Source organism: Balaenoptera borealis (genome assembly GCF_965194805.1).
Source record: "Balaenoptera borealis genome assembly, chromosome: 2".
Taxonomy (NCBI): domain Eukaryota; kingdom Metazoa; phylum Chordata; class Mammalia; order Artiodactyla; family Balaenopteridae; genus Balaenoptera; species Balaenoptera borealis.
In genome coordinates this window covers 61,972,500-61,987,111 of record NC_138867.1, presented here as the reverse complement: position 1 = coordinate 61,987,111, position 14,612 = coordinate 61,972,500, and the positions used below count along the sequence as shown (strand labels likewise).

The 14,612-nt window shown below is 39.6% G+C and overlaps 1 protein-coding gene across 2 annotated transcripts in view; it reads right to left on the bottom strand.

Moving 5' to 3' along the window:
- Positions 1 to 14,612, bottom strand: part of IQGAP2 (IQ motif containing GTPase activating protein 2) — a 290,309-nt gene that overhangs the window by 130,155 nt on the left and 145,542 nt on the right. For both annotated transcript variants that reach the window (XM_082375039.1, XM_082375038.1), the window contains exons 4-5: positions 9,089 to 9,166; positions 5,542 to 5,618 (exon numbers count right to left, since the gene is read on the bottom strand). In XM_082375039.1, the coding sequence (XP_082231165.1) occupies positions 5,542 to 5,618; positions 9,089 to 9,166 (155 nt within the window). The remainder of the gene's footprint in view (positions 1 to 5,541; positions 5,619 to 9,088; positions 9,167 to 14,612) is intronic.

Below are 14,612 nucleotides of genomic sequence, written 5' to 3'. Positions count from 1 at the left end.
GCTGCCCTCCCTCACCTTAATCCCAAATCCTGCCACCTCTAGATCTCCCTCCTGAGAACACAGGATGACAGTCTGTCCTTGGGGTTAAGGAGCTATCTCTAGGAAGCTATTCATAAAGGCAAATATGTTCTCTGTCCGAGATGCAAGCAGTCTGGTATAAGGCATCAATTGGTTTCTTAACAGGAAAAGGGTCCCAAGGGAAGGGGGTATAAGACAAGAAAACATATGCATTAACTTTGTACCTGAGGAACTGGTTCAAAGGCAACCTGGTTAGCAAAGCAGCCACCTGACCTTGTGGGAGACCTGGTAGAGGAGGCCTTCTTCACAAAGCAGTCAGGGTACTTGGAACAGTTGGCCAACCGGAAGTGGGGCTGCCACAGCCACTTTCACAAATTCAAGCCTCGAAGGTGTGCTATTTGGGCATCTTCACTGCATCTGAAAACATGACCGCCGGACAGCAGCCACATAATCTGCAGCAGGAAAAGCCACCCTTACCCAGAGGGCAGGCAGGCATGCCTTTACCTTGTTGCTGTCAGTGCAGCAGAATCTTAACCGTCAAATAAACTTTATTCAGTAAGAAAGCAGAATCCAGAACCCTCATCCGTTAAGCTAGGAAAATTGTTACAAACACATGACTTTAAAAGGAATCCTTGAAGGGTAGCTGATTCTACACCCTAAGGCAGGAATAATCAGGGCAGGATTGGAACATCCTCTTGTGACCACAAAGCAAGGATATTTCAAAGAAATGTCAGGGACAGAGCTACAAGGACCAAGGAGCTGACCAGAAAGGGGTCCCAGGACAAAACGGAAGCAATCTGGTTCATCAAAAAAGAAGACACTAACCTTGGTTAGATCTGAGAAAGGCCTGGAGTTCAAAACGATGTTCAAAGGAGAATGGTGTGAAGCATACGAAAAGGAAGTTGTAATACAGAGATAAAATAAGACACACATAATATTTGTATGGATTTTAATAAGTTGGGAAGTGTCATTAAAATACAGGTGCTTTGTTTTTTCTATGTCTGTCTATAGTATATAAATATGTGCTTGTTTTTGTACTATTTATACTACAAGAAAGAATAAAGACCAGGAACTCTGAGTAAGCCAAACAGTCGGGAAAACCACGGAAGTGTCCCAAGATAAAAACAGACTGAGGAGCACAGGTGGTGACAAAAATAGCCAGTTGAAAAGAGGGTTCACCACTGATGGTCACCCTCAATAGCCAAGCAGAGAGAGGATCCAGAAACAGGATCCCAGATGCTATCAGCCAAGTGGTCCCAGAGAGCATCAAGCAGAGTCCATCCCTCATCTCCTGGGGGAGAAACCTCTAGAATGCCCAACTAATTTCAAGAAAATATTCAAAAGGCATGCATCAGCTTTTAATAATGTTAACACACCAGGCCAATACATCATGATGACAGGACAATGGGTTATGTAACACTGGCCAAGTAAGACATGGAAGTAAATCATTTCTGGGTGACAGGGGATGGAGACTGGATGGTAAATAAAAACCTACCCGAAAGCCATATACAGAAAAATGACAAGGTCTGGCTGATTTCACAAATCAAGTTGAGTCTGATGCCTGGTGGCCAAGGCTGGACTCACCTTAGGAGAAGAACCTAAACTGGCACCATGTTCCGACTGGCAATTGATTGGTCAGAAACCAGATCTGTAACCTGGGTGGGTCTGAAGAGGTATCCTGTTTCTGGTAACCATGTGAACTCTGGGTAGGTATCAAAATATTATAGCCCTAGGATGAGTCAAAATTAGTGGAGGGACTTCCCTGGTGGTCCAGTGGTTAAGAATCTGCCTTAGAATGCAGGGGATGCGGGTTCGATCCCTGGTTGGGGAACTGAGATCCCATATGCTGCAGGGCAACTAAGCCCGTGTGCCGCAACTACTGAGCCTGTGTGCCACAATTAGAGAGAAGCCCGTGCGCCGCAACGAAAGATCCTGCGTGCCGCAACTAAGACCTGACGCAGCCAAAACTAAATAAATAAAAATAATAATAAAATGAGAGGTTAGCAAACTTCCTGTTTAAAAAAAAATTAGTGGATAAATAACAAAAATACGAGTGAAACTTGTAGTATGGATCTTTTAGGATAGGTTTAAGTGTAGTAAGTTTGTAATAATGTATCTGGGCATTTTATTTCTGTTTTAAGGTATCTGAGGTGTTCAAAAAAGCAGTCTACTGGGACTTTCCTGGCAGTCCAGTGGTTAAGACTTTGCCTTCCAATGCAGGGGGTGTAGGTTCGATCCCTGGTCAGGGAGCTAAGATCCCACATGCCTCGTGGCCAAAAATCCAAAAAACATAACACAGAAGCAATATTGTTAACAAATTCAATAAAGACTTTAAAAAAATGGTCCACATCAAAAAAAAAAATCTTTTAAAAAAGAAAGCAATCTACTAAATTTAATAATTTAAAGGAATTCAATTGTATACTGTTTAAACATTTAACAGTTGCTTAATACATTGAGCAATAAATAACAGGCAAAAAGTGTTCTTCTCCATGGCCTCCAGACAGAAAAAAAATTAGTAGTAACTCGTTAGCAAGGCTCTCACTCTGTGAGATGGCTCCTTTTATTGTGCAGGCTTTAAATATTCCAAATAAAGCCACAAAATATATATCCCTTCAGGAGGAACTAGGAGTCCTGTGTCCTAATCATTTACTACTTGAGCCTGCTCTTTGGAACTGGGGGAAGGCCTAGGAAACTAAAGTCTTTTTTTTTCTGTCCACAAGAGACAGGGGACATGGAGGGGGGTTCTGTACCCAGGAAGGCCCCAGAGGGTCCTGCTCAGATTTAACCCATCCATTTCTTTGAGACTCCTCAATCTTGAGGGGGAACAGGTGCAGGATAAGAAAGGGAATAAAGTTTTAGATAGAGAGGTTAATCATAAACTTGCCAGAAGAACTTGGTTTCAGGGGGGCTCAGTTTCAAATTTTCCAATGTTTTCTACAATGAACATACTTTTTATTTTAAATAAGGAGAAGATGATAAACATTTCTTTGAAAAGAGCATGAGGCCACTCATGACTGAGGTGAGTCTCTACATTAGGCAGAGCTTCAGGATTCCCAGTGGGGCCGCTGTGCTAACACGGGCTGGAGTCTGGGCTTGAGAACACCCAGCTGAACTGACAGAGAGAGTCATGAATGGCAGGCCTGGGCACGGGGGTTAGAAATCAAGTGAAAAGGTGAGGCAGGCAGGAAAAGGGAAAAGTAGACACAAGCAGGAAGCAAGGGCAAGAACCCAGGGCATCTTAATGAGGTTGTTAAGCCCAAATCAAGAAGACAGGGAACACTAACACACCATTGTAAAGCAATTATACTCCAATAAAGATGTTAAAAAAAAAAAGAAGACAGAGAACAGAAGACCAGCTGGCAGGGCCAGGCGTGAACTCTGTAGATCAAGTCAGGCCCACAGGTTGGGGCAAGGGGAAGGCAGAGGATCTTCCGGCCTGGCTCCTGATCTATAATCAGAACTTCTGACCTGCTTAATTCCCGGGCAGGTAATGCCAGCTCTCTACACCAGCAACACTGCTGTATCTGCAGCCAGTATATAACGGCTGAGGAAGTCTTTGTTCATTTTCAGCACCACTTCTCATCATGCAGTGAGGCCAAACCCACTGTACTTATGAAAGGCTCTGCTACCCAGCTTCCACATGTGTCTGGCCCAACAGAACAGAATATCAGCCTCGTCTGAGTAACTGACTGCATTCTAAACCATAGCAGGAAAACGTTTTGATAGAAAAAACTTTAGATACACCTGAGACTTCTCCGTTCCCTATCAAGGAGCAGCCATACAGTAAGTTTAGAACAGAGAAAAGTGAAGGAGAGTCTCCCGGAGGATGCCGTTTATTAAGAGAATATTGCTTTTCGAGATCCTACTTTTAAAATTCCTACTTAAGGTCAGATCTGGTGAATAACATTCGGCAGGAATCTGCTCCAGTAACGGAGACTTCCAGGATGAGTAACTAAATACCTGAGAAAAACAGTCGGAGAAAGCAAGAAGTTGCCTTCTCTTTGTTTACCAAGCTGTTCAAGCCATTGTTAAAACTATGGCAGGCATACATTTGTAAGCCTCGGTGCTGTTCTCTGTAACTTCTTCACAACAGTGACATCACCAGAAAGGAACTTAGCGCGCCATTTCTTTATAAGCTGCTTACATTAACACCCCAGGTGTCCACTGCAGGAAATCCATTTAAGCTTACAGAAGACACCCATGAGCAGGCTGTGGATTTGGAGATTAGCACCCTGATGCATGGATACCATAATGATTAACTAATGGCTGGCTTAGCAGATCACAAAGTGTTAAGTGATGATTCTAGGCACTGAAAAGCATTTGACCAAGAATGTTGGGCAACACATTTGATAATATTCCTCAAAATGAGCACTTGTGCACAAAAAGCTTTTAGAAAACCTGCTGGAATAATGATATACTAGCCACATATGAGGGGGCAGGCATAGAAGTGGTTTTTTCCCGGTTGTCCTAAATTACTAGAGTAAAAAGAAATCACAGAATAGACACCTACATTTGGTCTGTATTTCAAGCAACTGTCATCTTCCAAAGAAATCTCATAAGGACTGACGGGGTGGGAGAGTCAAATTATTTGACATAATCAAAATTCTTTAGTAAGCCAGCATTGTAATGAATTATTATAAAAATCTTCTCCTTTGGAGAGGAAGAAAGCCAGGAAGACGTTAATATAAACCTCTAGGCTGAAGACTCTGCCAGGAAAATGACTTCTAGTGATATAAACACAAGGCAGATGTTCTAAAAGAAATTTAAAATTTAATTAGACATGAAGCCTTCCAGCCATTACCTGTGTACACACAAGACAACAGCCACAAACTGGATTTTTAGAATCATTTTTGTTACCGTCTAAAAATCACATTGCTCCCAGGCCAATAAGGTAAGAAACAATCTGTGACCGGTAGAAATTCAGTATTTAAAAAAATTAAGATATCAAAGAATTGCTTTAAAAAAATGAATGTATCGCGATTTGACTAATTTAAAGCAACTTCTAAGTTTCTTCTTTACCCTTACAGTACAAGTTCTAGTGAACGAAAGTTCAAAAGACTTTTTTATAGTGATTTTTATTAATCTATGCTAAGAATTGAGCCAAGTTAATGATTTTAATAGTATGAAAACCAAACGTATGACTATTAAAGCTGTTCATTTGATGTATTTTGGCTATATTTATAAAGTAGATCATAACTCAAGAATATGGTAGCACATTATTATCAGAGTCCTAGAAATTTCAATTAAAATTTTCTCCTTAGTATACTCACAGGTCTTTCATTCATTTTCTGGTTTTCTATTTTGAAATGGATTAAAAAAACAGAAAAATATTTTTCAAGTTCAAGTATTGTTTTTATGTGACAATTACCTTAATTTTATACCAGCAAATTTAGAACAACTCAATCTAAAAAAAGTTCAGATTATTAAAAAAACTTGAAAAACAAAAGAGCTCTCTTTCAAAACTGAAATTGTGGTTTTATTTAAATTTACTTCCTAGACTTCAAATGTATTTTTTTTTCCCACCTCAGTGCGTGAATGCAATATATCATTCTTGGTATGTTTTTCCGGTCATAGACATCTGTTGTTTCTGGGTAAAATATCTGGAAAACAAAAGGGAAAAATGTGTTTATTATGTATTGCTTTTCACAATTATTTCAACTCTCCCAAATGACCCTACTCTGATTGTCCTTGCTGTTCTATATTTATTTAAATGAAGAGGAAACTCCAGTTGTGCCTCATCTTGTTCTTCATGCGGACCAATCACTGCATCTGGTCCCCTGCCTGACAGCGCCTCCTAGTGGCTCAGGAGAGTGGGGGATTCACAGTCAGCCACTGCAAGAAGGCTTTGTCCACAGGGCTGGGTAGCAGTTTCACTGCACAAGGCATGAGCCTGTGTAGGCTTTGCTTTCTGTATCAGAGTCACTCTTGTGCCTGCCCAGAGAAGGGTGTCCTCTTGAAAACATTTTATTACATTGTTAAGAACTTGGCTACACAGTTCTGTAAACATGTGTGTACACACATACAATGCACACATATGCATGTATTACTTTAAGCAGAAAAAAGAAAAGTATCCATTTTCGCTGAATAAAATCTGGAAAGTAGATAAAGTATGAAAGAAAAATACCTATAACCCCACCTCCAGATTGTCACTATTAGCATTTTGGTATATTTTCTTCCAGTCTTTTTTCTGTATGTCTCTGATTTTTTATGTTTATGTATGTGTGTTTAAAAACCAAACTGCATGTATTATAAACCTATTTAACACTTAATAGAACATGACTGTTTTCCATTCCCTTCATTACTAAGAACATTATTTCTAAATAGATGCATATGATTCTTTGACATTTTTGAACCATAATTATAACCAGTTCTCCAGGGTTGAACAATTTTTTACCCCCAATTTTGTCCCTATTATAAGTCACTACAATAAATATCCCTGCATTTTCTGAGCACCTGATTGCTTCTTCTGGATAACCATCTATGTATGGAGTTAGTAGACTGAGAAGTCTGAACTCTAAAACTTTTAATACACCTTTATACTCTTCTTGAGCTTGAAACTAAAAGCCTAATAAGAAACAGATTTCAGAATGGGGCACCAAAAATGAGTAATTAGGATTGAAGCTTCTGAGATTAAGATAAGCTTGTTGGCATTACTTGCTTTCAATAAATATTTTATAAAATTTGACATAAAAACTAAAATTAAATCATGTACCATATGGTAGTACTTGATACTCAAGCACAATTTTCTACTGGACATTGAAAAAAGCTAAGAAAAGAGAAAAGCAAAGCTTCTTGAGCTACAAATGTACAGTCACTGAGTGCTTAAAGAAATATCTGTAGCTTATGAAATTCAAAGGTCTTTCCAACTTTCCTTTAATACATTTGCTGTTAAAGTATCCATAAGAAGAGGATTCCCAATTCAGAAGAATATGACTAGGTTTAAAATTCTACTATGTAAGCAGAGGACAACTATAACTCTCCCTCTCTTCTTTAAACAAGAACCTTTTACATTGATATTTCTCCTGGAAAATCATTATGAATATGTCTTCTTCTTCAATTTATAGAAGAAGATGGGATCAATTTATAGTTTACCGAAACGTTTTCTTCAACATTGTAACCCCAGTGTGTAACATGACACTGAGCACAGGGTAGGCAGCTCATATTGATAAATGAAGGAGTTAATTAATATATCAAAGTCAATTCAGTATACTGTTGGCCTCTCATTTCCTGCAATGTAATGTATCACTGACTTCATAATAAACATCAGGGTTAAAATAGACTCTGTTACATGGATTACTTGTTTGGCTTAAAATCAAAATAAATGTGGTCCAACATACACACAATTTGAGAAGGTTTAAATCATAATGAAATTATCCTCATCTAACATATGCTGCCTCATACAGAAAAACTGCATTTGAATGTCTGTCTTTATTAATCTGTTTACCACTCAACACCCTGTTAATACTTACTAAATCGCAGTTTAGAAATAAATATGAACTCTGTATTATAACTATTGCCCAGAAAGGAACACTATTCAGTTTTCAACATTTTAGGAGAAGGGAAAGTAGTTTGATTAAAAATGGCAAAATAAAATAGATCAACATTGACTATAGCAAGAAAAAAGGAACTGAGTTAAAACAGGTATTAGCACAAATGTATTTTAAAAAAGCATTCATAATTTACATGAAGGAGTCCTTTGTTTTTGTTGTGGGGTGTGTTTTTAATTGCAAACCTGGATTACTAATAAGAACAACAACACAGGTCTAAATAAGTCAGTAGCTGATACCCTTGTTGGAGCACTCTTAAATCATTTCTTTAAAATAGCTGTACATATTAAGCAATTCAAAAAAGGGAACTATTGGTACATATAGAAACCTGATGGATCTCAAGTGAATTATGCTTAGTGAAAAAAGTCAATCTCAAAAGGTTACCTACTATATGGTTCCATTTCTATAACATTCTCAAAATGACAAAACTACAGAGATGGAGAATAGATTAGTGGCTGCCAGGAGACAGGGCTGGGGAAGGGATGCTATATATAATGGCCAACCTCTCTGCAGTATCTGCATCTTGATTGTGGTGGTGGTCACACAAATCTATTCATGCATGGAACTACACACACACACACACACACACACACACACACACACACACAAATGAATGCATATAAAAATGGTGAACACTGAATAAAGTCTGGAGTCTAGTTAACATTAATACACCAATGTCAATTTAATTCTGTACTACAGTTATGAGATGTCATCATTAGGGGAAGCTGAATGAAGTTTACACAAAGACGAACTATTTTTGCAACTTCCTGTGATTCTAAAATTATTTCAAAATAAGAAGTTTAAGAAATAGCTCTACAATTTCTATCACATGTAATTATTTCTTCATTTCCTCCACTTGTCTGTATATCTCACAGGTGTAAGGGTGCCCGCTCTTTGAATTTAACAAGTTCTGAATATTTGCTGAATGAGTTTTATTTGGGAGATCTATTTCAAGAGTAAGAGCTCTAACCCCCCTAGCCAGTAAAATTTAAAGTGATACTATGATTTATAATAATACTTTATCAAAATAAATTTATAATGATGATTTATAGTGATACAATATGTACGGATACAATGAGACTTGGAATCTTAAGTATAAAAAGCAACACAAAAAAGGGAGGTGGCTCTTCTAAATCAACTATCTACCAGCCAAAGCCCGCTCTGACCTTGTTTAATTTATTTTTTTTAAAATTAATTAATTAATTAATTTTTATATTAAGTGTTTTTTTTTCTTTTTAAAAATTTTTTAACATCTTTATTAGAGTATAATTGCTTTACAATGGTGTGTCAGTTTCTGCTTTATACCTTGTTTAATTTATACACACTTTCACCTGGCTATTCTCAATCTGAGTTCTTGCCATATGTTACTTTTTATAGGCCTTTCCATATTTCTGTTAGTTCTCACATATCTCATTTCTGAGGCAATAAGGACATTTGCTGCATTAACGTACCCCAGTCTGCTAAATTCCTTTCCACAGTGAGGTGTTTGCATTACCCCTTTTGTCTTCCCAGTTCAGGCTTACCTTGGGTAGACCAATAGACTCCATCGCTCTTAACCACTGGACGGTGTTATCCGTGTGTCGAAAATGAAGACCCGACTTCTAACGTGAGGATGGGTGATGGTTGGGGGAGGAGGAGTGGAAAGAAGGGAACGCACAAACAGTGAGTCAAAAAAGTAATAACCTTTTACGTTAGCAGGATGCTTTCAATTGTCTTTCTCCTAGAATCGTGTTATGAACGCTCACATAAAACAACCAGAGATCCAATAAAGGAGATGACACTATCTCAGCAACACTCCAACCATTTGGGATGGACCGTCCCAGTTCCCAGAATTCACATGTTTGAGGTAATTCTGAACTAGAATCTCAAAGACCATTTTCTGTCTAGCACGCCTTAGGATGTTTTTTGAGACACATGTGCACATACATGAGTGTGTGTGCACGCGCACACACACACACACCCCCCATGTCAACACTGTGGCAATCATAGCTGAGAGGACCGTAACGTCAGGAAAAAAAGGATTTTTAGAAGACTAAATGCCTTTTTTTGGTGGTTTCTGGCTCTGCCAAACCATTTTTTCTGATCACGAATGTAGTACGAGTTCTGTAAAAAACCTGAAAAATGTAGAAAAATACAAAGATGAAAACAAAAAGCACCCCACGATTCAGAGCTAATTTTAGTATTTATTCCTTCTATAATCTAATTCTAATCTTGGCCTTGTACAAGCAGTAAACTTTCATTGGAAATATTTTACAAGACCTTTTTCTACTCATATAATAAAAATAGGCTATGTTTTCCATTCCTTACAGTCTTAATCAGCCAGCCATTATTTTCTGCATAAATAAAGTATTCTTGTTGCTATCTCATGAAGTTTTATCAGGCAATGAACCACTGTGAGCTTTAAAATGATCTTATATATTTCATTAGTTAAATGTGTTCCGTAATGTTATGTATTTTATTTTCACTTCAAATAAAATAAGAAGTAACTACAGCAAGTTTCATCATAACTAACACCCAGTGGTAGATCATCACATTCAGAAAGTCTAGCTCTTCCCATCTTTTGTGACCTTCTACAATCTAATAATTGATTTAACAGAAAGTATTTTTGTTGCTGTAAGAAATTATAAAGTATAAGCAAATTAACATTTGACAAATATTTATGTGCTTTTGATAGTGGCCACTATTTATTAAGATTGGACTGTGTGTGTCAAGCACTTTACATAAATTATCTCTGATTTTCAAAACACCCTGCAAGGTAGTTATCATTCTCACTTTTTAGAGATGAGGAAATCTAGGCCAAAAAGATGAAGTGACTTGCCTAAAGTCAAACAGCTGTTAAGGGGCTGAGCTGGGATTCAAGACTAGGTGTCTGTGGATCTGAAAACCTTTCCTGTGCTAACACTCCCCAGGGAAGAGGGCAGGACATAATGACCAGGGGATTATTCTTCACAGGGAAGAGATTAGCTAATTACTATGAAATAACTAGAGGGAGGGGGAAGGGTATGGAAAGAGAAGAAGGATGGAAAAGAATAAAGACAGAGAGAGCACGCAGACAGTTCACAGCCGGGTGGTAGTGTCTGAGGGTAACTCCACATCAACTTTTGCAGAATACAAACACTTCTCAGACACGGCCACTCTGCGACCTCAGACACGGCCGGTCTGCGACTGTGGAGGGACAAAGCGGAGATAATCCTCAGTCACGTCAGGGCAGAGGACCTCAACACCACAAAGTAACTAAACATCGCCCTCTTCCAACTAAGATGGGCGACTTATTTCTTGACTGATGACAATCTGGTCCCTATTCAATATTCTCACCTCCTAGATAAAAATTACCAAGACACCAAACTGATCCCGCCTCCTGACAACACTGCAACGATCCTTGCTTCCCTAAATCTTTAGTAGAATCACTCAGTACAAGCTCAAATCTCCACTAAGCTCCTATTTTCTCTTCCTTAATAGCTCCGTGGGTATGCATTTTTTCTTGGCACATCGTATTTAAATAAATATAATTTTGTGTTGGTTTCTGAGAGTCTTTGGCTGAGAGCCTTCAGCAATCCAAATTATATAACAAAATCATCCCATCCATCTAGTGGTCTCATTAGCTACGTAACCTCAGGAAAGTTACAAATCTCTTCGAACCTTGGTTCCTCAGCTACAAAAGGGAACGGTATGCTTCTTTGGGTTGAGGATTTAATGAGACTATATATAGAACACTTAGTTGCAAAGTACACCTAAAATGCAATAAATGTTAGTTATTGTAATTATAAGACTGGGCTTGAAGCTTTTATTCACCTGTAAGGTCAGAAAAAGATTTAGCGCTTCATGTAAGAGGCACTGAAGGAAAGGGGGGTTATCTTAGTCATATTTCTACGGTGGATGAATGATAGATTTTAAATCCTTCGTCCGCTTTAAACACCTGAGGAATGCTGACTCCAGAACCCTACGGTCCACGCCTGCATATTTAAGAAGTAAGCTTCAGTGAGCGAACTGCATGAACATCTTCAATCTACCAGGTTTACTTCAATTAGAACAAAAACAATCTTCCAAACAGGCTCAAAATAATCTTAGTCCACTATAACCATTTATAGCTTGTCTATTTTTTCACCAGTTTCATTTTTTCTACACTAATATTAATATATTAGGCTAGGTGGTATGTCTACAGTCATAACTTGGCCAAGGGCTGTTACTGTACATCTACCTAATTTCTTTCATGTATTAGACTAGAGAGTATATGCTGATTTTCTACTGCTGAGCTACTACAGCACCAGCCCAAAAGATTACTGCAGTTTAAATGGAATAGATGAGGTATTATGTAAGTCTTCTTTGGATGGTAACTTCTTACGTATTAGGATCAAAGCATTTTAGAACTATGAGGTAGTTTAAAACCAGTAATTATTCTAATTTGCTCATTTTATAGATGAGGCAACTGATGCCCTAAGTATTTAAGACACTCGAGTTGACCTAACTTGTTGAGCTCTGGGTCAAGACTAGCTTGCAGAATTCCCTGACTTCAAGTCCAAATATTCTGGTCAATTTACTGCTCACGGAGCCTCAGAACAAACACCTGTAACACTTACAGTGTAACACAGTGTGCTTACCTCTATCAGGCAGGCACTGGGCCAAGCGCCTTGCATAGATCACATTTGTTCTTCACGATTTCTCAACAGGGTTGATATTGTTACTATTTTCCCACTTTACATCGGAGGAGACTGAAGCTCACAGAGGCAAAGTTAGTGGTGAAGCCAAATTCTGAGGTGTTTTGGTTCCACAGCTCATACTACTGACCACTATGTATCTGCTTTCCCTATCTAAGGCCCACCTAAATGTTCAATGCGCGTTTATTGTACGTCTGCAACTGTCAATGCACTGTCCAGAGTGATAGTGTTCTTTGGCTTTGAGCCTTATCAGATTGAATCCTCTCCGAGGAATGCCCCTCCTACTACCTCCTCCTCCTCTTTCTCTTGGTCATCCTAGCTGGCTTGGGAACATTCATCCTTCAAGCCCCACCATGGAAACCTTCCCGGCTTCTTTACCAGCCCAACTCCCTTCGGAACTGACCACACTCTTCTTGGTTGGCTCCCACCATCTACCCAGCCGTCTTCTCTTCACTGCCCTCCACCCATTTCCAGCCCCTTTCCAGGATTCACCCTCTGTTTTCCCTCTTGAATCCACTCACTTCTTGTCTCTGCAGGCCACTGTCACCTGTCACCTGGACTGAGTAATCCCCTCATGCACTCTGCCTGCACGTCCACCGTCCCTCCAATGTGTTCTCCACATAGCAGCAGAGAAATCTTTCTAAAGCACATACTGTACCGCTGTACTTAGGATGAAGTCACTCATTGTACTTAGGTCCTCCATGTGTCACTGAGTAATCTGTCTCTGCTTCCCTCCTGGTCTCATTTCTTACCACTGCCCTCACCGTAGCCTTTCAGCCACTCAACTTGGCCAAGCTCTTTTCTTCCTTGAGCTTCTCACAAATGGGTCCCTTCTCTCTGGACCATCCTCCCCATTCCCTACCCTTAACTCTCCACATGGACGAGTTTCCTCTCATTCTTCCAGCCCCAGAGTAAATGCCTCCTCAGAGAAGCCCATGGCTATCTGTCAATAATTCTGGCTTTCATTTCTTCCTTCATACAATTATCACAATTCACAACTGTCTATTTTACTCACAGTCTGTCTCTCCAACTGACCATGAAATCATGTCTGCCCTGCTGTCCACTCTGCCTTTGGTGCCTGGAGCAGCGGCTGCCACATGGTAGGTACTAATAAGTACTGCATGGATAGTTGAGTCCTATCCTTTATGTATTTCCATCTGAGGACAATTTTATCTGCTTTCTGTGTAACTTTATTAAAATGTATTATATTAATGTGTGTCTGCCTATTAGAGCAGTGGTTCTCAAACCTTTGTAGACTATAAGAAAAAAATTGCCTGGGGTGATTATTAAGAATGCAGCTTCCTGGGTCCCTGGCTAAGATTCTGCCTGACTCAGTAGTCTGGGATGGGGCCCAAAAGTTGACGTTTTTACACACACCCATCAGGGGGTCCCACAGGAAGTTTGAGCATCACCCTTAGAGGAAGAGTTTCAGTAAATATTGAATAAAGTATTGAATAAAGCATAGAAGACAAGAAACGGAGCACTTTGGCTTACTATGAACTACTGTCATTCGTTCCTTCACCCAACAGCTATTTCCCTAGCACACCCTATGGGCCAGAACCTGCACCATTCACTGAGGATATGACAGAGGAGACACACACAGTTCTTGCCTTCATGACAAAATAATCATTACAGCACACCATGGTGTGTCCACGTGTGCATGGCATGATCACGCAACTCAGACCTGGAAGGGGGTGGTGGGAATGGTCAGGGAAAGAACACTCATCATTGGAAGGTTTAACTCTAATACCTAGCATATCTTTCTAAACCTAAGTTAATGAAGGGCCAAGGCTGTACATAAGCTGGCAGACAAAGAGGATGGGGCAGCATGAAAGCTCCCATCTACTTAGCTCAAAGCCATCATCAGTGCCACAACTAAGGCCTTGAGATTTGGGACAGAGCTTTTGCCTCGGGGACACCCTGCCCAACAGGTGGGTCATATTTTAATGGCTGCGGTCCAGGTAGACCCTGCAGCGAGCACCCGGGTTCACTGAACTCATGGTTTCCAGGCGGCACATCAAGAGATGGGCCTAGGTTAGCAAGTGTTCCCTTGTGTTTCAACGTCTCTGCCGCAGTCCCGTGATTTAGTGCTCCTTAGAAAGGACCACGTGACGGGCTTTAGACCTGAAGAACACATGAACGGGAAGCTAAGTCTCCTGCCCACTAATACTGGTCTCCTTTCATTTCTGTAGAAGAAATGAAATGGCCTTAAAATAAAAACTTATGATTATATGGCAAATCACTGACAATTCCCATTCAAGGATTTAATAAAAGGAGAAAAAGAAAAGCCTCTTTTTTTTTTTTTTTTTAGAAAAGTCTCTTTTCTCCAGTGAATTAACAGAGGGGTAGTTTCCATTCGTCCTGTGTTTCTCCCACGTCACAGCTGGCATCT